The sequence below is a fragment of the Haliaeetus leucocephalus genome, unplaced genomic scaffold (genome assembly GCF_000737465.1).
Source record: "Haliaeetus leucocephalus isolate CR32 unplaced genomic scaffold, Haliaeetus_leucocephalus-4.0 Scaffold656, whole genome shotgun sequence".
NCBI lineage: Eukaryota > Metazoa > Chordata > Aves > Accipitriformes > Accipitridae > Haliaeetus > Haliaeetus leucocephalus.
In genome coordinates this window covers 13,060,883-13,088,483 of record NW_010973092.1, presented here as the reverse complement: position 1 = coordinate 13,088,483, position 27,601 = coordinate 13,060,883, and the positions used below count along the sequence as shown (strand labels likewise).

The 27,601-nt window shown below is 38.7% G+C and overlaps 1 protein-coding gene across 1 annotated transcript; it reads right to left on the bottom strand.

Moving 5' to 3' along the window:
• Positions 1-236: 236 nt before the first annotated feature.
• On the bottom strand, positions 237-19,038 carry ADRA1B (adrenoceptor alpha 1B). The gene is made up of 2 exons (XM_010579103.1): positions 17,684-19,038; positions 237-860 (listed from the first exon to the last, which is right to left on the bottom strand). The coding sequence occupies exons 1-2, from the start codon at positions 18,642-18,644 to the stop codon at positions 298-300; spliced, it is 1,524 nt and encodes a 507-aa protein (XP_010577405.1). The 5' UTR covers positions 18,645-19,038; the 3' UTR covers positions 237-297.
• Positions 19,039-27,601: the final 8,563 nt, after the last annotated feature.

Here is a 27,601-nt window from a genome sequence, read left to right as displayed (position 1 = left end):
TCTTTCTATATACATATGTGTTTGGCTGTTCCACAGTACTTCCATGGCAGCTAAATAATTGGATGCGCACTTCCCTGGGTTTATGTGGCACCTTCTCTGCATTGTTTTTGCTTCAGTAGCCTCTCTGGCAATTGACTGGGAATGTGGTTAGCCCCCACACTTTGCTGCTCTTGTGACATAAATCTGCCTGTTCCTCACTGGCTTCCTTCTAGTGCTATACTGAGAAATTGTGCACCGGTCCATTTCTTCACCTGGGCTAAACGTCAAACAGGTTGGTGTACAAAGAGAACAGACTGTTCATTCCAGCGTCATGTTTGTTCTACAGTCAGTTTTGCCATTCAGGGTGTCACAGATGGCCTCATGGTCCCCATTGCTGGAGGCTTGGCTGCCAGCAGGAACATGGCCATTGCGCTCTGTTAAGAGATTGAAGGTGAAGAACTGGCATGGGTCCTTTTGTCTGCTGCCTTCCTGTAAAGGGCTCAGGAAAGAGCTGGAGTTTTTCCATTCCTGGAACGTGCACATCTCCATATGTGGGTGAGTGATTTTGCTCAGGTAGCCAGGGCTGGGAGATGCTGAAGATAATGTCCTCTGACTGCCGCTTAGGAAACTCCCGCTGTCTTCCAGAGAGTCTTTCCTAGGGTGTTCAAAGGAGCACCGATTCCAGTTTCTGTAGCTGTAGGCCCACCACCCCAACTGCTTTCGACGGTGGCACTGGCATTTTAGGATCTGTATAAAAGCCCTCTTGAACTCTTTGCTTGAGCAAGGGTAGATGACTGGATTCATGCAGCTGTTAAAGTAGCCAAGCCAAAAAATCACCTTGAAGATTGTTTCAGGAGGCTTCAGAGCCGAAAACAGAGATCCTGTCCAGAAGAAACAAGCAGAGACAATATCTGAGATAATTGGTTTGTCTACCTTTAGGAAGGGTAAATGTCCCATCAGATCATTGTTAGAATCTGTATATTAAAAATCCTTAGCGCATGTTGCTTTCATTTTTGTCTTTTGGTAATAAAATGTTACTTTTGTTATTTTTAAAGCTAATAAGGAAATACTTTCCACCATCTGAAAGCTAAAGGAGCACATAATTGATGTAGAATTAAAAAATAAAAAGCAGTCCTTGTGTTTATATGTACACACCTGTTGCACTAACATCTGTTGATCCCAATGAAAGATCAAACCTCCATTGTCCAAGCTATTGCACAATGCACACGTGTGCTGCCTTCAAAGAGCTTTCGCATGTCATTTTTGAAGAAAAAGGTCTAACTGTTCCCAGGCTTCTCGGAAGGAACGTGTTCAGACACACCTTATAACTTCTAATACACTCTCTGGCAGCTTCTAAACATCACCCCATTTATCTTATTATGATAGTACAAACCTCTTGAAACTTGAAGTTAATTGTGGTACTTCCCATATCTCAGGCATTCATAAAAGTGGTATAACCCAAACAAAGAGGTTATTTTATGAATACTTCCTTTTTCGTTCACAACCAAATAATTTCCCTAAAGAAGCTGACCAAATGAAAAATTCATACTGGGAAGTCCATTTCATGTACTTTTAGTATTAAAAACATGCAATTGATCAGTTAAATTTAGCAAACGGGGCTTTATAAAAGAATGTATGACATTTTTAAAGCAGAACAGGCATTCAACAATTATCCAGCTGGGAAAATACCTTTGTGCCTGGCTCAAGTAATCAAAGAGTGGTGATTCAGGAGAGAATTCTTATGTCAAGTACTGGAGTTAGGTTTGAAGAGTTTTTCAAATGGAAGGTGACATTCAAGCCTGAATGTCACATCTCTGAGAAGAGCAACCTTTTACAATGGTGTGGTTTCAGATTCCCCGGGCTATGAAAGCAGCTGAGTCAGTTGTGACTGTGAGGATGCTTTAGTGGGGAGGGATATGATTCTAGGCATATTTCCCATCTCATAGCAGTGTAGAGGCCACAGCTTTGGCCTCAAAACTATGCAAAAGCACTTCCTAGCTTCTTGGGTAAATAGCTCTTATGTGCCACAGTAGATACTGCTGTTTATCTAGATGACAATGCTGGCCTGGTGCTGACTATAGGGGTTTGAGTCTCCTTAGCTCACAAGAAAGCCAAAGGGAGGTAAGTATGTGTCATTCCTCACACACCCACTGCCCTTCTCTGTGTGTCAGCTAGTCCGTGAGCTGGCTCAGAAGAGAAAATAAGATGCTGAGATGGCATTAGCTATCTGAGAGACTCTTCCCCCCCTTCACTTGGGCAATAGGAGTCAGGAAAGATCCTGTGAATCTGCAATAATAGATTTTTTCCCTGGCAGTGTTTTGGTATGGTGCCAGCTAGCACTAGCTCTACCTACTGCCTTGGAGCTAAGCAACATGCTAGCCATTAAGGTTAAAATGGAGATTTTAAATTACAAGGTTCATAGTATTTGTTTCATGACTCCTGCACTTTACTGACTTCTACTCCATGTGCAAGAGTCTTGTAAGTTGAACCCATGTCCCTTACTGCTTTGTTGCTGCTAATGATTTGCAGGGTTTGACCAATGCCTCTTCTGTCCATCTGGTGGAGATTCTACATCAGTCCTGATTGATACTGCAGAAAGTACAGGGTACAACATGTCTAACATCAGAGAAACTATGAATTGTATTTGATAAATTTCCATCAGATAAATTAAATCAATGCAAGCACTTAAAACTGTGTCTTGTGAGTGTTACGTACTTTTTGATGAAAGATTCAGTGACAATTCATGTAATTCTATGAAATAAGCCCTTAAATAGGTGTCAAATTCTTATAAAGCTTTAGGAAAAGTTGATCTCAGTTCATAACTGCAGCCAAGATGAGCAAGATGCTCCAAAATTTCCCACATGCACAGTTGCAAACCTTTTCACAATTCATTTTGTAAATAATAATTGCTAATATTTTCCCTTCAGTTTGGGGAAAAGAGAAGCTTTGTGACTTTACAAAACAAGTACAAAACATTATTATGTACAACAAGGAACCTTTTGGAGCTCATATGGATAATTTCTTAATTATTTTTTCTGGTTCTCCTTTAAAATATAAATGAGTTTTAGCTCTTAAAGCACAGTAAACCTTGTGAAGTGGCTAAAGAAGTCCCATTTTTTCCTATGTGTGAATGCTGAATGAGCAGTGGTGAATTTTTCCAGATCAGTTGGTTTGCCTTTCTCTCATACTGTAACAATTGAAAATCTACAGGACATCCCTCTACCAGATTTAAATATTTTTAGGCAGGTTATATATGGACAGAGTAAATGCTATGATATACTTTTCAATAAAATAAAAAAAAAATTTAAGGAGGTTTACTGACAAATTTTGTTAAATTCTCTAAGGACAAATAAAATGAGCTAAGCTATATAGAGAAGAAAACTGGGAACCAATGTAGATAAATGAGTTATGCTTGTATAATCTATATTCCACATGAACTGAATATAACTACATACAGTAAAGACTAAGAGACCAAATAGGGAAAAGGATAAAAAGCTGAGTGTTGAAAAATGGCTAATCTCTGTAAACTGCTTCAAAGAGTATGCGTTCCTTAAGGAAAAAAGGTAAGGAGCTTATGCTTATCTTACGCTTATCTCATGATAATCTGTTTTTCAAATGCCATTTGAAAAAAATGACATGCAGGCTATTTTCAGCAGCTGCAGCGTTTTCAAAGCTCTTATATTAAAGGGCAGCAGCACAAAAGAGCAGAGAATTTCCTCATAGCAACCCTGACTGACAGAGGCACTTTGTGTTCAGGCCTGATTCTAGAAAAATCACTGAGCCCTGATCAATCATTTAAAAGCTATCATGACCCTAGCTGAGTCATTAACAGAAAATATGGAAATAGATCAGTTTGGAAAGCTGTGTGGTAGTGTGACTTGAAAATAAAGATCAGCATTTAGCTACAATAGTAGAAAAGTTTTGAAACTAAGAAATTCAGGAATAAGTGTCAAGGAGTTAATGAAAACACTCATCATTAAACACCACATTCTCCGCTTTTTCTTGGTTCTGCAAACAGCACAATGCAAGTGTTGCTTGACTGGTAAATTATACACAAACTAGTAGATTAAGTTTTCACAAGAAGGTAAGAAAGTATGCTTTTTCTGAACAAGGACTATTAATTTGATAAATAAGCCATTGATTTACAGACTGGTGTGTTAGTTGCTCTCAGTTCAGACTGATGTATTAAAACTGGATAGAATTCTTCTTAACTCCTCTACCCTTCCTAATATATATATATATATATACACGTGCAACTGCTCTGAAGGGAGATGGATTTCATCTATGAATTTTGTCTATGGTGTAGTGCCCTATTACTTCCTATTTTTTTTCAAAAATCAGGTGGTAGGTAGACAATTATTCCAAGAAGGCCCTAGCAATAAGAGAGGTCACTGCAGTCTCAGTGGGAATAAATTCGTATATAGGAGCACGACTCATTTGCTTTCAGATAGCACTTTTGATCTGTCAGTCATCCTGACTTCGTGCTATCCTCCTGATTTTACCAGTGGGCAATCTGAGCTGGGGGAAGGTAAAGCAATCAGCTGAAGGTCATATGCTAATAATTTTCACCAGTAGGGAAGTTTTTGTTTTACTGAGAAGAGACCCATGAGACCTGACACGACTCTCTTAACCCCTAGAACTCACAGTGGGTAGGTAGTACAGTGCATTCAAGTAGTGTGTTTGGTGGGTCCTGCTGCCTTCGCCACTACCCAAGAAAAAGCAGAATTCAAGAATATTTCCTGAGATTAACAGAAACTGGTTGTTGCACGTGATCAGATACATTGCTGGCCTTGCAGAGGCTATATGCAATGACTACGTGATTCTAGCAAAACTCCACCTATGAAGGGATCCATGGCTAATGAAGGGATCCTCCACCACCAAAAGCTACAGATGCTCTGAAATGTAGTAGTTTTGTAATACAACTTTTGATCATGGTGAAGGAAAAAGGACTGAGGAGACATGACAATTTGTCTTTAAAAACATAGAAGTTACCTGCAAAGAAGGAGGAAAGTAAATTTTTTTCCATGTCTACAGTGGCAAATATATGAAGCACAGTGATTTGAATTGCAGCAAGACAAACTGAGATTATGGATTGGGAAACACTTTCTGTCTTCCAAGACAGAAAATTCTGGAACATACTGCCTAAGAAAGGTGTAAAAATGCAACCCTGGAGGCTCTTAAAAACAGAGTAGACACACGTCTACTGATTTATGTATAGCTGATCCAGCTTTTGGGTTGGAGGATGCCCTGAATGACATCTTCAGGTCCCTTCTATTCCTTTTTTGTCTGATTAACTCTGCAGAATATAGCTGTGTTCATCAGGAAAACTTTATGGCTTAAGTTTTGGCAGCCCAGCAGAGTTTTACATTTGCAGTACTAGAATCCCACTGACAAAGTAGTCTTAGATCCCCTTGGTAAATATATCCATTATTTAGGTTGAGGATTAACTGTTAGAAAAATGGAATGTCCAAGACAGATACTTGTTTGGGCACTTATTCTCTTCAGGCCTGTGGAAAGTTTCTGAGTTTTTGTATTCGGTCCCTCCTCACTGGGTGGAATCCTAGCCTGAGTTTTCTACAGAGAGAAGAAAAGCTGTTCTTTATTACCCAGAAGGTGGTTTAGATGGATGTTGCCATATATACCATGTACTTCTAAATATAGTTTAATTTGGTGACTATTATGCAAAGCTCCACTGACTTTCACCATATAAAGATATGAAAAATATTTTGATTGGCTTGTATATTTTTAACATTACCCTTTTCCCTACCTTGTTCTTGGAATTAACAACAATACCTTTTATTTAGCTGCGCACATGCTTTACCTCATAATTAACCTGTCAGGAGCAAACAACTGCGGGCTATTTTGGTACCTTGATAAAATGATAAAGCTAAGCCTACTAGACACACTCTCTAAACATGAGACTAGTATTTCCTTCCTTGATCTCCAACTACTTTCCCATCGCAGTCTGATAAACAGATTAAATATTTCCCTGTACTGATTTAGATTGCTTTTCAAAATGGCTGGAAAATTTTATGTGTGATTATCTATCTCCTCCGTGATTTATTTGTGATGGGGGTAGCCAGAGCGGCTTCCCTACTCAAACTGATCGCTCTCTTGATGCTTCATGTTTAACAGCTTCACTCTAAGAGAATGTAAATTTTCTATTCTCTTTTATTTTTCTCCACTAAACCCTGTGATTTTTTAAACATAGCACTGCAATCTTATCTCTGATTGCACCATTGACACCAATGAAGTTTTTGCAAAGCCTGTGTCCATCACAAATGGAGAATCAGAAATATTTCAGAAACTCAATCAACTTGATCATTTTTTATTGTTATTTGACCATGCTCACCAGACTTGATAGAGCTGTTCAGTTTGGAAATACATTGAGCAACAACAAATATCATAAAAAGAAATTAAGAAGTATTTTATTTAGCAAAAGCTTATTTCATTTAGGGTCTGACTGGTTCTTTATAATGAATGCTTTATTACACAGAAAGTAAGTAAAGCACCCTCAATGAAATTAGGGAACATTGTGGGAAACAATTTGCCATATTAATTGTCTTAACATATGCTGCAGAATATCTGTCCAGAACATCACTGAGACATTAAAATTCAGAGTCCACTGGAGTCAGTGGGAGTCTTTGAAAGCCTTTGTAAAGGCTCATAAGGACTTCAGTGGTCTTTGGAAGAGCCCTTAAAATAGCAGGGTGAGCAGCAGGAAAATCTTCTGGACTGGCTTAATCCCAATACTCTTAATTAAGGAAAACTCTTCATTGAAGGAGGTTTTGATGTAGCCCTCTGCAGAGGAAAAACACACACATGCATGCACGCACACACATACGCACACGCTCTCGACTGTCTCATATTCTTTCCTGCTCTGCTATTTTTCTTCCATCTAAATATCTGCTCCTTTGCTGCTTCTCACAACTGACCACTGTATTCATAGAGAAAGGAGGATGGGAAAGTTAAGACCTTCTATTTATGGATCCTTAATGTAATAGCTGGCGAGCTTCTTGACAAAAGTATAATACACAGGACATGTTTGAGTTTCCACTTCCACTTTAGGGAAGAAAGAACTTAACATCAAAATTAGGTCTGCCAATGCAACCAACCAATCAGACAAAACCCCCAAACTACGTCCAGGAGAAGGGAGAAAACTTGCTGCTCCAGTTGTATGCATATGCAAGGTGATGAGATACTAGTGATTAGTTGGAGTTTAAATCTGAAGAATAACGTATAAGATAATGTTTATGAGCTAAAACTTTTGAAAATGCCTTTGATATCTCTGTGCCATTCTGCTCTGTGTGCTACTTTCTGCCACACAAAGGAGATAACTATGTATAAGTGACCAACAGTTGTCTCTGATGACAGATATTTGTGAAATATCACTGGGTTCCATTTTGTGGTTATATTTCTTCCATTCATCCTTCATGCAAGGAATATATATATATTTATACGTGATGCAACTGAAAGCCAAGAACTTAATAGAATTACAAAATTATTGCAGTGGGAAGGGATGTTACAGGGTCTCTTGTCCAGCCCCCTGCTCAAAGCAGGGTCAACACTGCATTAGGTCCCCTGAAGCCTTCCCTTTTGAAGGCTGAAGAAGCCCCATTCCCTCACCCTCTCCTCACACAAGGTGCTCCAGCCTCATGATTGTTTTGGTTGCCTCCACTGGACTCCAGTTTATCGTTGTTTTCCCCTGCATCAATGCAGTACTCCAGACACGGTCTAATGAGTGTTGAGTAAAAGGGCATAATCACTTTGCTCCATCTACTGCCTTCGTTCCTGTTATACAGCCCAATATGCTACAGCTTGCATCTGATAGGGGCATTTGAATAATTTTACATCCTATGTTAATGTTTGTGTGAGTCATCCTCATGGGAGATGGTATTCTGTGTGTGTATTTTCATGAATGCCATTATTTATTATTTGTACCCAGTGGGAGGAAAATTTTAAAATATTAATGATTTTTAAATTTAAAATTAAGCACATTCTCCTTTACTGTCTGCCTTCTCTTTAATATCCCTGCTTTTTCTTTTTCCATCCAGGCATGTTCACTTTTCAGTTACTTACTTCCTTTCATCCTATTAATGTTTAAATATTTATTTCTACTCTCCTTATGTCTTATTTAGTTTTTAACTCCAACTGCTAATCTCTTTTCTAATCACTTTATGTTGTGATAATTGACTTTCTATTAATTAAACATCCATTTTTAATAAGTTGTGTATTTGATATCAATTAAGTATCTAAATTACTTATAGAATCATCAGTCCTGTTCAGAATCAAGTATTTGATACTTAGATTAGATAATGGTTGAGCAGAAGTATTGTGAATTTCCTGGATTTAAGGAGAAAGTCTCCATGGATGAGTTTTGGTTTATCAGGTGCTATGTTTTCTGCCCATTTCAAAAAATTACATTTTAAAATCTTTTAAATCCAGTTTTGATTAGATAAGAGCCAACCTAGGGTGAGTGTATGTTCCTGTTTACTGGAACAAATACAACATCTGGGTTTTTTGAAACAAAATAGTCTGGAGTTGTTTATGTACTTCACTGTGTGTCAGTTGATATTCCAGTAATAGCAAACTAGCTACAATAAAATATGTCGTGAAACAATAATGGGGTAGAAGGAGAGGTTCACTGCACAGGTTTTTGTCATTGTCTTAAGATTAAAGAAAAGCCATAAAATTTGAAACTACTTGTCTTTATTCGTAACAAGTAGAAAATGAAGTGTTTCAAAGCTTGAAACACTGAGTGGGGGTATTCTGGAGAGAAGGTAAAGAATCAGTAATAAGTATTTGGAAGTTTTGTTATAGAGTCTGGTCAAATTTAAATAGTTAAGGTAACCTTGGAAGGCAAACATATCCTCCCTCATTCAGAGGAGAGAATTATTCTATTTTGGTGCAGATTGGAGTCATTCTGACTCAAGTTAAATTTCAACTTTTCAACATTCCACACAAAAGAAAATTCCAATGTTTTAAAAATTGCTGTAGTGATGAAAAGCATTGCAAAATACAAAATGATAACAAATGAGTTCTGAAACATGAAAAACAGGAAGCTTCAACAATATCAAACCCTGTCTCTCAATCTGTTCTTGAGAAGACAACTTCTGCAAACATGAGTATTGTTTTGCAAGAAATTTGATTTACGATGGAACTCAGCCTGCCTATGAAAAGTGATTTGACCAAATTTGTAATGTGATCAGCAAGAGACTTTCCTAGTGCTAGGCAGTTGATATCTGCTGATGGCCTGGCTGGGAACCTCTGCTTCTCTCCTGCAATTCAAGCTGTAATTCCTGCTGCAGCCGTAACTGTTGGTAGCTGCTAATGGCTGAGTTACAGCCACTTCATAATAAACAGGGAAAGCTCAAATGCTATATGTGTATAGCTATTAAAATTCTCCCTGTAAAAGTAATAAGCTGCCTCTGACCAGAGTTGTTATGAGTATGAGTTTAGAGAATGCGGAAAGGATGTGTTCGTCTTTTAAGCTTTCTGCGGTCCTTTTTACCACATGCTTAGCCAAGTCAGCATGCCAAGGTTTTAAAGCTAATTGGATTTCTAAAGCTCCTGATTTCTTTCTTTCCAGCATTCAGTGTTTGTTTACATTCCCCTGGACTTATTTAATATAGGAACCCCCCCCCACAGTTTACAAACAGTAGAGGATGAAGTAGAAAGTATGGTTATAAAATTGAGCGTTGGTCAGGCTGGGAGGGACTGTAGGCCTTCTGGAGAAGAGGGTTAGGATAACAGTGAAAAAAGATCTTGAGAAATAGGAATAGTATCCAAAATCAACAATAAAATTCAGTAAGGAAAATGAAAGGAAAGATGGCTAGCATTTGGTTATGGTTTTCAAGCATGTTGGAGTCTCTGTGCGATGCCTTGGGCTGCATATCCCAGTGGCTGTCAGGCTGGCGGACACCATGGGAATCACGGTAACCCTGCAGTCACCAACATGCACTCCTGTGTTTGTGGGTAACTTGTGTGTGTGTTGGGGGAAAGCACTTCACTGTTGCGGAAGGAGAAATATCAAATAAGGAGTAACTGACTAGACAATGATATTGCACAAGATAATGTGGGAGAAATAGAAATACAAACACGATGCTGTTGCAAGTACAGCTGTTCTTGTTTTTCATTGTATTAATAGGTATGTTACGTATATGCCCAAGGATCTAGGCCAGCTGTTAAGAAAAGTGTCCTGGTTGTGAGGAATTTATGTTCTAGAACTACCTATAGCAGTTGTGGGATTCTCTTTCCTGGAGCCTTCTGGCTCTACAGTGAGCCAACAGTTGTGAGGGGTAATGAAGGTATCATTCAACCAGTCCTCAGCCCTTGAGTCTTTCATTTCCCTGTTTTCCAATTGAGTCAAGGAAGACACAGAGAGAAATCTCCCCTAACTGTCCTGACAGGTTAAAAGTGGTTTATACTCATTCCTCCATCCCATTCAAACAGGGAAATAAATCTCTGCAAACTAATACATTATTGGTATTAACTTAACTCAGTAACTCCTACCAATCTAAGGCCTGATCCTGTATAGACAAGTGCTTAAGCAGACAAATGAAAGTAGCAGACATAGACAAGTGTAGAATCTGCCCATAAAGAGCACATCTCCTTATGTATGTGTTCATGAGTAAGAGCAAAGCCTAAGGGAAACATTTTCCTTGCTGTCTCATAGGCTGAGAAAGGTTATTGTTTCTATTTTCTTATCCTAATTAAAATTAACTATTTCTTGTCATCCACACTATCTCTCTCATAAAGGTTATCTCATATTTCAGATGAACAAATCACTTCTATGAGACCTGCATGAACTTCATTCACAATGGCTCAAATTTGAGAGCCTTTTAAAGACTCCAAAAATACTTATCTAGAATGGCCAAAATAAAACCAGGACTTAACCTCCCTTGAAGCTTTGCTGATGGAGGTTGTAGTACAAATAGGGATCAGATCCTTTTACTAAAACCCAGAACTGCTACACCTTCTTATATTACAAGCAATTGCAAAGCAGAGTAGCTATATTTGCATTTTTAAAGGGACAGTGCCTATGTATTTAACCACAGAGCTACTAACACTGGTACTCCTGGCACAGTAAGATTGTCTCTGATTGATAGGCAGAACTTAAGAGATAGTCTATCATTTCCAGAGATCCTGCTCTGGTCTGCAGTCTATGACTGTCCTTCCTACAGCATCATACAAAAGATAGTGTTGATGCATAAAGCTTTGAGAGTTGAAAATTATTTTTAAAACCTTATGGTACAACAGACCATTTGCAAGTTGGTATTTAGAAGAGCAATTGAAAAGACAGACAGGAGCTTTATTTGCCCAGCCCAGAAAGAAAAAGAAAGAGGAAAGCTGTGGTTTAAAAAAGAACAATAAAAAAAAAAAGCAACAGGATTAAGGTTTTTCATGCCTCATCTATAGTTGTCATATTAGCAAAAATTCTGAGTATATATTGAGTAACAAAATATGGAGATACAAGATATGGAAAATACACGAGATATGGAAAAATTCCATCAAGCACTTACATTTTTGACACAAACCCTATATATCCTTGCATACTAGTCTACCACCTCTCAATCCAGAATAGCTATGATGACTTACACCGCACAGAGAGTTCATTTGTATTTGAATTGTGTTGCCCTCACATAAATATGATAAAATCAAGATCAATTTTAGTAAGAATCTTGTTTGGTACTCTAAAACTGACAGTAGATAGGGTCAGAAACCTGATGTTATTGTTATTATTATTTTGTCCAAAAGAGTTACAGACTTTTGCAGCTTGCTAACTAGAAAGAATATGGGCTAAGCTTATGCTTGTTTTGCAAAGGATTAGCTGATTAAGGGAGCCTAGAAAAACTAATCTAAGTCTGCTGACATTTCATTTGTTATACTTAAATATCTTCAATCACTCGGCATGCTTTGGTGTCTTTTTCTCTCCTTCTCACTTCTGACTTATAACTGAGGTGATCTGCCTTGGACATCATTGGTAAATAACAGGACTCTAGCATGGAATTGAGTAACACAGCTACAAAGATACTGTATGAACTTGCATTATATTTTTTCTCTTTTGTTACTTAGAGACTGATAGTTATTGCTTTTCGGTTTCTAGGTATCACTTCAAAGCCCATCAATATAGCTCAAAATCTTGCCATGGGCAATGGAGGAGGACTTTAATGAAGATACTAAAAAACCCATCACTTTTTGTTCATGTCTGTATTTCACAAATAGATACGCTAAAGAACATGCAGCTGAGGTCCTGAGGTATGGCCTCAATGCTTTAGGACCATATGCACATGTATAACTTTACTCAATGCTTTCATTATGACTACCAACCTGAGCAATAGCACATGTGTTGACAAATGCCATTGGCATCAGGACCTTGTGTCCACTGCTTTGCTGGATGCTGGATACTGAAAGCAGTGTTTCCTCTGAAATTATCACTTCTCTTCTGTCTTTAATTTCAATAGTTTTGGGATTTCCTATTGCTGCCCAGTGGATCAGTCCGGAATTTTGTTTTCGTTGGAGCTTTCTGATCACTGGAGTTGCTGCCATCGCTAAGGTTGAATGGTCAACATGAGTTGATTTCTTTGTATTTTTTCTGTATTGCTTTGCATATTTGTTTTTGTAAGACTTGAAGATTTCCCTTTGCTCCTCTGACCTGCAAATCAAAAGCCTACATAGGAAGTAGCCCAGAATTTGTGCAGTTTCATCTGCTTTGATAACAAACGGTTTTGTTCTAGAAAGTAGAGTTCTTTAAGTAACTGATAATTGGCATCCTTTGCAAATGAAAAGGCTTAAACAAGGGCTTAAGGGATGCTATTTTAGTAGTAAAATGAATCATCTTGAAATAATCTAGTCCTCCACATGTGACGAAACATGCTGTACTGGTCAATAAATGCCCTTATGATGTTTAGTTTTACAGGAATTGGCTAGAAAATAGGAGGAGAAGGTTGCTGCTATCACCCGTGCAGTTGAACATTGTACCAAAGATTGACCTGCAAATGGGCAGAGGGTCAGATTGCCACATATATCATTGATTTGTCCAAATTCTGTATAACTATTAACTTGAGGGCATCAAATCTAGAGAGCTAGGCTAGTTAGAGAGGGGAAGAGGGGGCAAGACCAAAATGAGATGAAAGACAAACCAGGCCTAAAGCCTTGCAGAAAGCAGAACCCAGTAGCATTGACAGTACTGGACCTAACATCTTGAAGTGTTTCCCATGGGAAACTAAGTGGCCTAATTTGGTATTCTTGGTGCAGAGATGCAGAGGTTGGCCTGATGTAACATAAATCTACATACTGTACTTGAATAACATTTTATTTTAAGAAAAATTTTGTATTGGCTGACCTGTAGCATGAAGAATATTTTATGTTCTTTTTATTATTTTATAGAGGGGTTTCAAAAGCTTAATATATAAGGATAGTCAAAACAGTTGTATCTTCATTATGAGGCTCTTGGGACTTTATCCCACTGCCAGTTAAGTTACAAGAATTTTGTTTCTGACTTCAGTGGATAAGATCACAGGTTTTGTGGGAGCGGGGGGGAGTCAGGTTCTGAACTGGGAAGTAAATAATGCTCCGCTGATCTCCACTGGAGTTAAGCAGTGGACTGGGGAAGTTAGTTAAAGTTGGTTAAAGTACTGGAGGTGCTGAGTTTTCCCTTTGGGGGGGGTTGGAGGGGGTGTATCTGGGAGAAGACTGGCAAGCCACTCTGATATCTTAATTAACAGGAATTAGACTAAACTTTTACCTAGTAGCCAGGGGGAAACATATGATCCTTCATTTTAGGTTCATTTTTTAAATAAAAGCATTGGCATAAAATTGGATATTCCTTTGTTTAAAGGAGGGAGTTTTAATGAGTGTTACCTTATTTCTGCAGGGCTCTAGTATCTACATAAAAATATTTTACTCAGTGTTTTTCAGCAAGACATATTTAGTATAGTCCTGATGCCTAAGAAAGGACTGTATGAGGGGGAAGAAAAACATTTTTAAAGAAGCAAGATATTTACTCTTCAAAGCTGAGTCACTGAATTTATGGCACAAGAAGTTGTCTCAAAGACACGTCTTCATTTCATTTTTTATGCTGTACCACAAATAATTTTGAGTAGCACCACAACTGTTTACAGACATGGAGCATTTATGAATGTGCACAACAAGGATATTCTATAGCTCTATTGCTATCTGGAAAAAATATCTGGTAGCTACTGGAATAAAACCAAATTTCTCACATGATTCTCTTTGATACCAGTTTTGCTGCATCATCAGGTGCTTAACACTAAAGGCAGCATGATTCAGTCCTACAAAAAGAGATCGTGGGTCATTCTTTGTTCTGATTGTGTCATGATGTTCAGTACGTCATAGTGCCAGTGCTGTAATTGCTCTCCATAGCTGTATAGAGCTCTGTCAGAGAGCTTTCCTTGCAGAGCCTTTTGATTCTTTCTTGAAAAACAATCTGAGAGTGTTAATATTATTTCTCTTCCTTTGTCATGGAATATTTATTCAAGCAACATCCCTGCTTTCAGCACCTCATCAGTTCCCAGTATATATCTGCTACCTGATGCCATAACCCTTTGTCTGGGATATCAAAATGGGTAGCTGCAGAATGTATGGAAATGCTAGAGTGGAAGAATTATAATTTTGTCTGGGAAACTAGTAGAAGAGCTGAGAACACTTTTAACATGAAGGAAGCTCTTCTACATATAAGCAGATTTGTTAAGACGTGGTTTTGGGGTGTTGCAGAAAGAATGTTTACTGACTTGTCAAATGTTTTGTGGTTGGATCCTCAGAAATCCAGAGTTGCTCTGCTAACGCCATTCTCCAGAGTCATGGCATTACTGAGTGAAACAGGGAGCAACAAAAAACAGTAAAGATGCAGATATGAGGGTATGATTTGGGTTAATGATGCAAATATAAGGTATGAAAAATACAGGCTAAGGAAGAAGCCTATCCTTCTGGTAAAGTGAAGGTAAGTATCTAATCTGGACTCAGTAGCAGAAAAGGTATTGCAGTTTGCAGTCCTACACTGATGAGTGAGTGGGTTGTGATTAAAGCAGTCCAGGGCACCTATGGAGGGTTTTGTAAATCATCAGCACCTTTTGGATTCTACAGTTTGCCTATCACTGAAAATTATTTCATACCATTGTGTGCTTTTTGTAAGGGTTCTTAATAGCATTTCATTTAATTTTGTGACTTCAAGACACAAAGCAAAAGATTTCTGGTATGAAGAATGCAGCACTCAGCAAGAAGTCTTCCTCCACTGCTGTATCCTCTTCTCCAGTTAAGGATGGCTGCATTATGCATGTCACAAAAAGGTCTTTTCCCCACCTGTTTTAGTGAGCAATGCTTTAGTCATGCCTAACATCATTAATTAACTTTGCACTGATACACAGAAATGAAAAATCCAAGGTTCTGGAGTGTGCTGAATAATTAAAAAAAAAAAAAAATCAGGGACAGGGAACAAAACCAGCCCTATTCCTAGTCAGCAAAACAAAGGGAAAGTACCTACTGTTTAAATGCATGTGGATACTATATTGGGTACTATGTATACCTTTTTTCTCCCTTTCTTAGACTAAAGGCTGTCAGTTAAGAGTTGGGCCCCTGAAAGGATTTCTAGGCAGAAGACTGGGGAGCCAGCAGGCTTCATTGCAATGCCAAGATGCTGATTTTTTCACTCTTCTAACCAACACAATGGTAACTCTTTCTGAACCTCAGCTCTGTGGGGCACCAAGTGCTCACAGCACTCAAGTGAGCGTGTTGGGGGTTACAGACACCCAGTCTGTGGTGGGTCAGAGGCCACAGCAGTGGTTTTAGCCCTTCAGCCCACCCAGCACCTCTACCAGCACACAGTGTGTTGTGGTGGAGGCTCGCAGCCTGTCACCTCACTGATGCCTTGGACACAATTTATATGAAAGATAAAATTGTATTGTGACAAGCAATACATTCTCCACTCGGGTGTCTTAAGCAACGACTCATTAAACCTCCCAGGAAAGACCAGGAGTTTTGAAATAACTTCTCAAAGGGAAAACTGACACTCTTTCAGGAAACTTAATTGTTTCTCGCATTGCTTCTGCCCTGTGACCATAATGTTTTTAATGGACTGGTCTGCATCTGTGTTCATTGACAGCATCAGTAGCTATACTGGCTTCTGCTAGCTAAGGATATGCTCTACTGCATTCACATTTGCTTTTTTTCTCCAGAGTTCCTTCAGTAATACAAAATCAAGGAGGGAATCTACTTTATCAGGGGATCATGACCTACTAGCTACATATCTAGTACTACTACTGGTACAATGTGGTTAAAATATATTTCTGTCCACAGGTATGTATTTTTGCAATGGTTGGAAACTTGCTCTGTGTTATAAACTTTCTTTAAGAGCCAGCACAAGGGCTTAAACTTCAGTAGCCAAAGAGAACTTTGCTCACAATTTTCCTTCTCTTCGGAATTTTTCACATCCTTAACATTAGCTTTATGCAGATCTTGAATCATAAAGATTTTTAAGTTTATGATACATTAAGCTAGAGATTATAAAGTTGCCCTGCAATATCTTAAGTAGTTGTCTTGCAGTAAAGATTCTAGTCTAAATGGTATTACACATTCACTGAAATTACAATTTTATAATACTTCACTAGGCCAGGTTGCTGAACTCAGTTTGGTTTTCTATAACAGTCTCTAAAAATATTCGCTTACCACTCAATTAGAAATGTTTTGGTAGGGTAACTAAGTAAATACGAATTCAGAACATTAATAAAGGCTTTTTCTCCTTTTTCTTTTTCCACCTCTTTCCATATTTAGGCTGCCAGATTGTCTCTGTCTCAGAGAAATGAATTTTGGACAGATATTTTTGAGAGCTTACTAATTCAATATCTTGAGATATTCCGTTTCAGAGGTAGTGCTAGTATGAAAGACAATACAAGCAAATTTCAGAAGGACTTGGGAACACAGAGCAAATCAAAAAAGCAAACAAAGGGCTACATCAAATGCTTTAATAATATTTTAAAGTTGAAAGTGAACAAAGTAGCTGCCAAAACCTCACATGGCAATCTCCTGAAATGCCTGAACTAAGCAAGACCTATTGAAACCAATGAGAACCTTTCTGTGGGGATCAGTGGGCTTTGTGTGTTTGCTTTTAGGATTTGATCAGTGATGTTTGAACTGAGAACTAGAACTTCTTCAGCTTCCCAAAGCTCAGGGGAGTTTTGCACCTCATCATTAGATCAGGTTCATTTCCATTTAAGACACCTGATAATGCCAGAAGACCTACTGTATTATAGTCCAAACATGTAACAGTAAATTAAACCAAGAACATTCCAGTGCTGAAATTCTGCGTTCTTATCTAGGATTTTTGTTAAAACATCCTATAAAAATGTTTCTGAAACCTAATTCAGTTCAAAGACCATAAAGGGGGATTTAATATATAAACTCTGAAGATGTTGTCCCCTGATTTGACATCTGCCCCATTACTGAGACGCACTACCAGATGAGCAGACTTTCTGCAGGCTGCACACTTCACAAAGTTGCAGCATGACTCTCTGAAAAAGCCAACATCAGAAGTAAATCACTTTCACTTCCCTTCCTTTCATCTGTTCACTGCAGTTCTCAAAATGACATCTACATATCATTCATCTGATTTTTTTCTATGATATTTTTGTAGTAAACATCTAATCCTCTTCCTCCCCCTCCCCTTGCAATCCCTTGATTACCAACTTACCTAGTGGCAGAACAATGAAGAAAGGTAGCCAGCACAAGATAAACATGCCAACCACGATTCCCAGCGTCTTGGCTGCCTTCTTTTCTCTAGAGAATTTAAAAAGTTTGAAAGCTAAGGAGTTCCTGGGATTGTGAGCCTTGGATTTGGTGTTGTTTAATGTGTCCTCATGAATGTTCCTGTAATGAATCCGTAAAGTCAGCTCCTTGGAGTTGGACATTTCTTTCATAACCCCAGCTTCCAGGTTTTTAGTAGTCCTTTTTGCCACTATGTAGACCCGACAGTACATCACGAGGATGACGATTAAAGGAATGTAAAATGACCCCAAGGAAGAAAACAAAGCATAGAATGGTTCTTCAGTGATGCGGCACTCTTTATCATCCTTGGGTGCTGGTTCTTTCCAGCCCAAAAGAGGCCCAATAGAAATCACCATGGAAAGGACCCAGACACCTAGGAGAGCTAAAATTGCCCTTCTTCTTGTTACCAAAGTTGGATATTGGAGAGAATAACGTACCCCTATATATCTATCTATAGAAATTGCACACAGACTTAAAATAGAAGCTGTACAGCATAGAACATCAACAGCTGCCCAGATATCACAAAATATCCTCCCCAAAACCCAGTAGCCAAGGATTTCCAGTGTAGCAGAGAATGGAAGGACAGTAAAACTCAGCAACAAATCTGCTATTGCGAGGTTAATTATGAAATAGTTTGTAGGGATTCTTAAATGTCTATTGCAAGCAACAGAGAGAATTACCAAGATATTACCTATAATAGCAAAAAGTATAAAGGCACCTAGGATAAGCCCCACAATTATCGCCCTACTGATATCCAAGGCAGGTGAATCCAGATTGCTTGCTGTCTCATTAGAGTTGTTTGCAGAAAGATTGCCATTATTTAGTGCAGACACTTTCAAATATCCAGGTATTGATGAATTGGATTTATGGCCAAGGTAGGTATTCATCTTAAAAATCTTCCTCCATAGCAAGTTATGATTGGATCCCTTGCACAACACGCAGATGCTTTGAGTTCAGCTGAAAGTTATCTCTCTACCCAAGAAGTTGCTGCAAAGCCCCGGCCAGTTTTAGATTGAGAACTCATCTCCCCAGGAAGCTGTTAGCCATGAGCATGTAAAACTTGCACAGCGTGAAGTCTTCTGAAGCCTGTCAGGAATAATAGGCTGTTCAAACTTGCTTAATTTCTCATACGAACTCGTTTAAACAGAAATTAGCAGGCAGAAGTCTTGGCTGGAGCTCGAAAGTAGCTGTTTCGATCATGACGTCCCTGCAATAAAAGACAGGTTTACTGTTTTCCCTTTTGCATTTGTGGTTCTGTTGGAAGGATGCCCCTGTCTAGCTGCTGTGACATGCGTCTCCAAGAAGGGTTTGTCAGCATTTAGGCAGCTCTGCATGAACTCGCTGGCTGTGCTCACACTGCATGTGCTAGTGACATCACTGCGGCTGGCCCCGTCACAGCGCTAGAGGGCAATGCAGTTCAAGTTAAAACTTCCATATCAAAATCTGAAAGCTAAACAAATGGAATATATCAATCTTAATTAAAGCATTTGCCACATAAATCTGGATTGGAAACCTTTTAAAAAAAAGTTTCATTATCTGAGAAAAATATACTCACTGGGATGTGGTGAAAAAAGCGATTTCAGTACAAAATGATCTAGTGCCCTTTGCCTTTTGCTCACCAAGGAAATTTATCTGAGTTTATTTTGTAATTGAAGTGAATCACATGCCATTTTAGAGAACTAATCATCTCCCACCTTCTAAGGAAAAATAGGTGGGTTCCAAAAATCCCTAGTTTATTCATAGATTCAGTATTTAATGATGGCATAAAAACATACATGGGAGTAGTTTGTTTCTAATTGTAAACTTTCTGTTAATAAAGAAAAAGTAACAGGTGATCAAAATCTCTATTAAGATCTTTATGTTTGTTCTATGTACCAGGCACATCTGTGGCTTCATCTCCTCTTTTCTACCTAGATAACTTTTCTAAGCATAGGTACATGATGAATCCCAGCCTTGAACAGAGCTGAGCACCCTTACCCACAGCCAAAGTGAAGGCAGTGAAAAGTATAAAGTAGTCTTTTCAAGGTACTCTTTATGCTTAAGTATCTCCCTATATCTTTGCTAAGGGCTGTGAGATCACTGAGACTGTTGTTAACTCATTGTAGCTCTGAGAAGAGCTATCCTCTTACAGTATCCTATAAATGAAAAAAATAGGTAACAACTGATTTATTTTTTAGATAATAGCCTTTAATGTTGAAAACAGTGGTTTCTTGGTTTCTTCATTTTGTGTAGCTTTCAGTCACCAGGTGGGGAGAGATCTTTATAGCTCGGTGCCATTAAAAACAAAAAGTGAAAGATTAGCTGAACATATAACTGCCAAAATACTGTTCTCAACTTTCTGTCATCAGATTATGTCCTGCAGCTGTTGTCTGCAGTACTCTGGGTTACTGTATATTGATTTTCCTGTTACAAAATGTACTGTGTTTAAAATAAAAGGTTCATTTTTAATAAGGCAGCTATGGCTGAGAGTTGCAGAGTGCTGGTTTTAAGGACAAACCATGTAAACAAAAGCTCTGGTTGAATTTTATTTGAGAAGTGTATGGCAGATGTTTGTATAGCCCTTCCCAACAGGGACTATAGCAAAGCACTATCATTCAAAAACTTTTCTTTGAAACATTTACAAGAATGACATGATAACATGTCATGGAGTCACTGAAGGGAAGAGCAACAAACACTCAATTTATGAGCTTAGCCTCAGCTTTTCTGCCTCTGCTTTCTCCAAGGCAGAGCTTTCATTGCTAGTAAAAGCAGTTAACAGCCTTTGATTTTGGACATGTATCCTTCACGCTTACCTTCATGCTGGAATCCACATAACTACTCTCAGTTTTGTTTGTGATTTCTGATTTTGTTTCTCTGCCTTGTCTGTTTAAACCATGAATGCCTCAGGCTAGGGGCTCTCTCCTGTTGTGAAGGTGCGGACACAGCTGTCGGGAGGTGTGATTACAGCTGTGCGCAGCCAGGGCATCTGATTTGGGACCACTCTCAGTGGAGTTGCGGCAGTGCAGAAGGCAGCAGGAGTAGCTGCTTGCCTGGGTGTCCTGGTAGGATTGGATAGCCTACAGTGAAGCCTGCATCTTCCCACTCTTGGTGCTTGAGCTAAATTGATTAAAACTAGTTTGATCAGATCATTAGGTCCAGACGTAACGATGTTACAGCCTTTGGCATGTAAGAAAATATCACTGCAAAATGTGGAGAGGTTGGATAAGAAAAGATCAGTGAGGGAGTAAACTGATCTACTTCAGTTTTTTAGCTGGCAACATGTGGATGTGCCCAGCCTGCAAAGAATAACACAGTGACTTGTAACTCCTTCCTGGCTTCAGCCACACTACGTTAAGATTTTGTAGCCCCGAGGAACCAGATCTTTCAAGAGCCTTTCAACAGCCACTTCCAGGAGTCAGCTAGTTCCAGCTTCCCGGGCAAGGTCCAGGACACTGGGTCAACAGCAGTGGCAGGAAAGGACAGAAGGGAAGGGAGTAGGGATTCTAACTGGTAGTGTTTGGACTAAAACCTGTTTCTTTGCTCAGTGTCTTTTGCTGACAGGAGTACTGGAACCAGTCTGCTTCTCTTACTAGTGCTGCTTTCTGTGCCCCTCTAGATGAAATGACAGAAGAGTCCTATTCTAGGGGTCAAAGAGGAAGACAAAGCTACTGCTCATCTCTTACATCCCTACTGAGAAATCTGATGTGTTTTCACAGCTCTGTTTATCAGTCTGTGTAATAACATACTGGCTGAATAGTCATGAGGCTCAGCTGATTAATGTTCACAAATTGCCTTGGGATCTTCAGTGCCAGGTGCTATAATAAAGCAGACTGTATTGAAACCCAGACATGAACATTAACTATTTATCTACCTTTGGATGAATGATAGAATTGGTACCGTGAAAAATAGGCTACTTTTTCTGCCAAGTTCAAGGTAGCACTTCAAGCAAGTGCAGTGGAAAACATCTGATCAGAGAAGTGCAGATTGTATTCGTTGCAGAGTTGCTTTCATTCAGATGAATCATAGTTTTCAATGAAAAAGTAAATTTAATAGCCTGGAGATTCTACTCAATATTATTTCAATAATGATGTACAGCAAGACAGGATGCCCTTGAGGTATTCAAGGTACTTCTGCTGGGAGCCTGCTGAAGCAGCAAAAGACTGGATACAGAACATACATTTGAGGAAACATTGAGAACACCTTCATATGTTCTTAGACTAGTTCAAAATTTGAAATATGCTGGATTTTTAAAATGTATTTTGTTGTATCAGATAAACGATGCAAAAGGAGTCCTATTGTCATGGCTCAGTTTTGTAAAGAGCTGAGTTCCTTTTATTCTTCTTTTACAAAATGATGTTAAAAATATGTACTGGCATTTTGATCTGATTTCAGAAACACGGCAGAAGCACTTCCAGAGCACTTTTGCAACACCAGTGAATAACAATACAGCCTGCTCCTAATTGGGCATGGGAGTATGAACTGATACAGAATTTAAATGAGTATAGCTACATATAGTTTTATATAATTCCTCTTAATTCTTTGATTTAATTAGAAACCCTGATAACTCACAGAAATAAACAATCAGCTATGACTGAAGGACAACAAAGCTATAGTGTCAGAAATAGTTTAGCTTATTCACTCTGATTTGAACAGTATCGTGAACATGCTTTTGTATTTGATACAAGCGTTCTTGTCATACCAGCACAAATCAGAAAGCCTTCCTCCCATGAAAGAAGTATGAAAAGCAAGAAGCAATGAGGAGGGCATTGGATGCAGCTGTAGAAATATCTCACTTCTCTGCCACTGTCTCAGATGCTAAAACATTCCAAAGAAGGGCAGTGAGGATGTGGGCTTGGGGAAGGTTTTTTTGTATGACTGTGGGTTGGTATGTAGACTCATGTGATGCATAAAATGTATCTGCAGCTCAGAGGAAGTGAAAGACACTGATTGTTTGGCACTAGATGATTTTCTTCATAATACACCATCTCTGTAGATGGTGTCAGTCATTGAAAATATACTGATAAAAAGATGAAACTCTTGTCTGTTGTAGAAACTTCAGTGTTAGTTGCATAGCTACACTTACTTTATTGCTTGTTTTATTAATTACAGATGGTGAAAAATGTTACTACTGTTTTGCTATGTGTGTTCCTTCTGAAGTCTTCTTTCCCTAAGGACCACTGGACAACACTTAAAATCCTCAGACAGTGTGATCCACAAAAATTCTTTATTTCCATTACTGCTGATTAGCAGATCTTTGTCCTTCATAGAAAACCTCTTTGGCTTAGCCAGAGTTGTGAAAAATATCCACAGACACTGGAAACACACAGGATTATAGTTTCCTTACATTTCATGATTAAGCAGAATCTAGTTTCCTTTGAATGTGTGCACATATACCCTGAACCTCAAGAAAGGGTCAATTTCCGTAATGAGAAAAAAATGCATTTAAAATGCTAATTTTCAGTTGTCCAGTAATGATATTTTAAAACTTGTGGGTTTATTTTCAGAGTAAGAAAAATATATCATAGGATTGTATTAAAAGCTAAGGTTATTAGCTTGAACTTGCTAAAAGAAGATTGCAAACATTTGCAATTTTGAATAATCTTTTTTTGTGTGGTGATTCAGTGCTTGTCATTTTTATGTAAATAGAATTTAAAGAGCATTTTCTAAGTAAAATATAGCCAATTAACAAAAATACTATGCTTTTTATATTGTCACTGGCTCTTAAGTCCTCTTCCAGATTTAGGTTTTGCAGGTCCATTTCCCACACTAAAACATGTTTTTTCTCAAGCTGCTTTAGCTGTGCATTTCTGCTAGAGCTGTGCTAAAGACTCCCAAAATTACCAGTTACTGATATAGGCCCCATCTCAGAAACAGACTTCATGAGGATGATGTCAGTTCAACTTTTTTGGGCAGAGGGTAGTGGACTATGTCTTTAGGTCTGGTAAAAAATCAGAATTTGGAAGTCTGGAAAAAGTATGTCCCTGCCTTAAAGAGGGAGGAAAATAACAGCCTCTCTCTCTTTCTAGCAGCAGGAGGAATGAGTGCATGTCCATGTGTCCATTGAAAATGCTTGGGAAGCTCATGGACCCACTTAATGCTGTCAGTCTTTAAAAAAATGTCACTGAGCAATTGAATTTAAAAAAAAAAAAAGGCATGCCAATGTGGAATTCACAGTACTGCAAATTACATCCTCTCTAAAGGCAATCCTAGGTGTTACAGGTCTCTGAGACAGTTTGGGGGGATTATAGTCTTTTAATGCAAACGGCACTTTATCAGAAACCATGGGGCTAATTTGGTGTACAGGTTCCCCTCAGGCTGCCATCTTGTCACATGGCTCACGTTACCATCATGTAGACGGACAGATACTGTTTTGTGTCTTCTGCTTCGAGACTTTTACCTCTGTTTCATAAAGTACACAGTTTGCAAGCAAACACTGCACTAAACAGACCCACAAAGAGCAAAGACAGGGGGAGGACCTGCTAATCTCAGCAGGCTCCAGGATCTCTTTTTCTTCCTCTGTGTATCACAACATAGTATCACCGTAGCATCCAGGAAGCACAAATGACAGCAAGCTGTTTCATCCTCCCGAAAATAAGAGAAAACAAGAGTAACAAGGTGCTACATCTGAGTGTCTCTGCCTTTTCTCTATGCTTTATCTAAACTCTTCATTTTTTCTGTTTATCTACCTGCATGTTTTGATCATGTGGTCCATGACCATTTGCTCTCTTTTGCCACCTGCCCTCTCCTCCCTGGAGTTGGGGAAAAAGAAGAGGACAGACCAGTAGTGCTCAGAAGACGGTCTCTTATCATCTTCCTGTAGCGATGGTAGCAATTCTAGCCTGCACACTCTGCTGCTACAAAAACAAAGCATCACTTAGCCAGTAGCACCGATGAACAGCTATAAATGGGCTCCTTCAGGCGGCTTGAACTAGGTCATTGGGTTGCTGATTGTGAAAAAAAAAAACCCAACGCTTCTCCCTGCTCGAAGGTAGTACTACTGGCATCTTCTCAGGAGAGGACTAAAACTGCTGGAGAAGTAATTATCACAGAGTTAGATAAATGCCAGACAAATATCACCAGAGGATGAGGAAAAAAGTGAGAACTCATGAAGTCCTGACTTTTCTTCGTGGTCTGCTGGCAGGCTGGCGTACAGGGTATAATTTTCTTGTTATTTATGACCCTCTTATCAATTCATGCAGACAACTTATTCTCTGCTTGTGGTTGCACTGGGACTATCAGTGAAACAGAACACGTGGTTCTATCCTGTAACATCCCCTACTTCAAAAAAAAAAAAGTTTCTATAGGAACAATCACTCATGTTGTTCTTTTATAAATTGCAGGTCTCTTCTTAAGTGTTTCCACCTACTGGCATTGAACAATAGCACATTTCTGGGAGCATAAAAAGAAATTCTTGTGGTGGAAGAAAATTTTACTTTATTAAGTCTCCTTTGACTTTTTCCAGGAAGTCACACTGGCTTGGAGTTGATTGCAAACTGTGGAGAGATCACAGAGCTATTGGAAGATAATATTAGCTGACAAGATGTTCTGACAAACCATAATGCAGTAAAAAATAAATCTTACTAAGTTACTCATATAAAGTATAGGATATCTTTACTAAAAATAAGAAAAAGCTATGAAGCTATGTTTGACACGTGCAGGATTATAGAGCTGTGCTGATTTTTTGTATGAATGCAAAAATAGTGAATATCTGTCATAGAATATCAATGGAAATATGCTTGCAAAATTGCCCTGTGCTTGGTGAGCTGGTATGATAGAACTGCCTCTGCACTCTATGTGCTGCTGCTCTGGTTATACAATGTGCAGTCTTGACTGGTTTCCTCTTCTCTATCTAGAAATTTGGTCACTTAGTTGCTATCATACTGCAGTGTGGCTAACCAGAACAATGTGGATTAAAGCCATAAATGCAGGAAGAGAAAGAGAAACATTTCAAAGGGTTTTCTTGTGCCCTCTCAATTGTTGCTTGAGATATGTATGCCTTGTAGAAAAACGAGTCTCCACCCCAAAATAGTGACCATAGTCCTTATTAACTATGCCTTGAAATTAAAAGAGATGAAAGGAAAATGTGTGTTAGACTCAGGAATCTCTCTCTAATTGCACAAGACTCAGTTAGTTAGTTAGGAGCTTATTCGCCTTCTCAAACCACTGAGATAATCTAAGAATTCTCAACTCGGCAGTGGGAGGTAAAAGTGAATTAACTTAGTCTTCAGGAGCCATTTTCACAGGGATCAAACTTTGGGTACATAAACTAAATAGCTTTATTTAAGGCCATGGACTTGCCACAGTGAATACTGGCTAATTGGCAGTGCAGGGTACACAGTGTTCCCTGTAATTAATTTCTAATAATGGTTGATGCTTTGGCTGATCAGAAGTCCTATTTTATTTCATTTTCTTCTCATCTTTCATCCTTCCTTAATAGTCAGATTTTCCCTCGATCCTGGCTGTGACTTTTAAAGTATGTTTAGATTCTTTCATAAGAAAGCTGAGAATGAATCTAAGCTCCAGCAGTCTAAATATTATATACTACAAAGTTTGGCATGGCTCAGGTGCCTGAAAGAAACCCTGGCTGTAAGTCAGTTGTTGCCAGCTCATGACAGACATCACTTGGCATGCAAGTGACTGAAAAGCTTGGGCCATTTGAAAGACTCATACTTTAAATAAAACATAGCAGAACACAGAATAAGTGTTCTATGAGAAAGTTATTACAATAAGAATGATTTTGTCTTTGGTGAGTGTAATAAAATAGACCTGTAGCAAAAGTGTGCTGGTTGGTCATGGCTGGTCTGTATCCCATCTGCAATGATAACCTGGACAGAAGCTGTCCAAAAGAAAGTGTAAATCCCTTACAATGCTGTGCTAAACTGCACTGAGGAAAGAGGATTTCTTCCTGATCCTGGCTGGAGATGAGTCCTAAACCTTGGTGAAATCTTTGACATGTGCAATCTTTCAGGATTTTAATCCAAGAAGGGAACATTTGTGGGAACCAGAGGAGTTTCAATGCTTGTGTTTTGCATGGGCTGACTGTTAGCCTGCTCAGCCCAGCAGTGGAACAGCTGTGATAGCTGAACTAGGCCACTGCTTCTCCCAGAAAGGCTTTTTAGCCTGAACACTGATGTCTGGTATATCTGGGAGATGGCTATGTGGCTCCTTGGCCAGAGGTTGCTAAAGCCTGGCCAAGGTGAAGTATGAGTGGATTGAGACAGATCTGTCCATGCCTGCCCAGACTTCACCATGTTAAATGCCATCACGATTTATTTAGAAAGTTGCCACACTTTATTTGAACTATTCTGCAAGGCTCTGAGCAACTTTGCCTCTCCTGAAGTCCTACTGGTGAATAAGAGGCCTTGTCGGATGCTGGCCTGAGCTTCCTAGGTAAAGCAGTTGAATTGTGGTGGTGGGGCAGGATGGGGATACCAGGCTCTCCTGAAAGAATCCTTTCCTTTCCTATGCATTTAAGCTATCCAATAACTTAACTCTTTTAGAATAGAATTACAATGGAATGAACTTGAGGTTTTAATCTCCATATTGTAGTCTGGTCTAGATCATAAAAATTAAAATTAATACAGATTGCACAGTCTTTTTTAAAAAAGGCACATGGCTGGATATATTTACTTACATTAAATAAACTAGTATTCATTTAAAATATTTAATGTGACATTAAAAGGGCAGTAATTAAATGTTGAAAAAAGAAAAACATTTTAAACACAACACATAAGTCATGTTACTCACTGTCATAAAATAACATTCTGCCAAGAGCTGTGCAAGATTAGAAGTAGATTAGACATTTATGTGGCTAACAAAACAATCACTCATAAACTAGCTAAGATGACCGCAGTGTTATAAATCT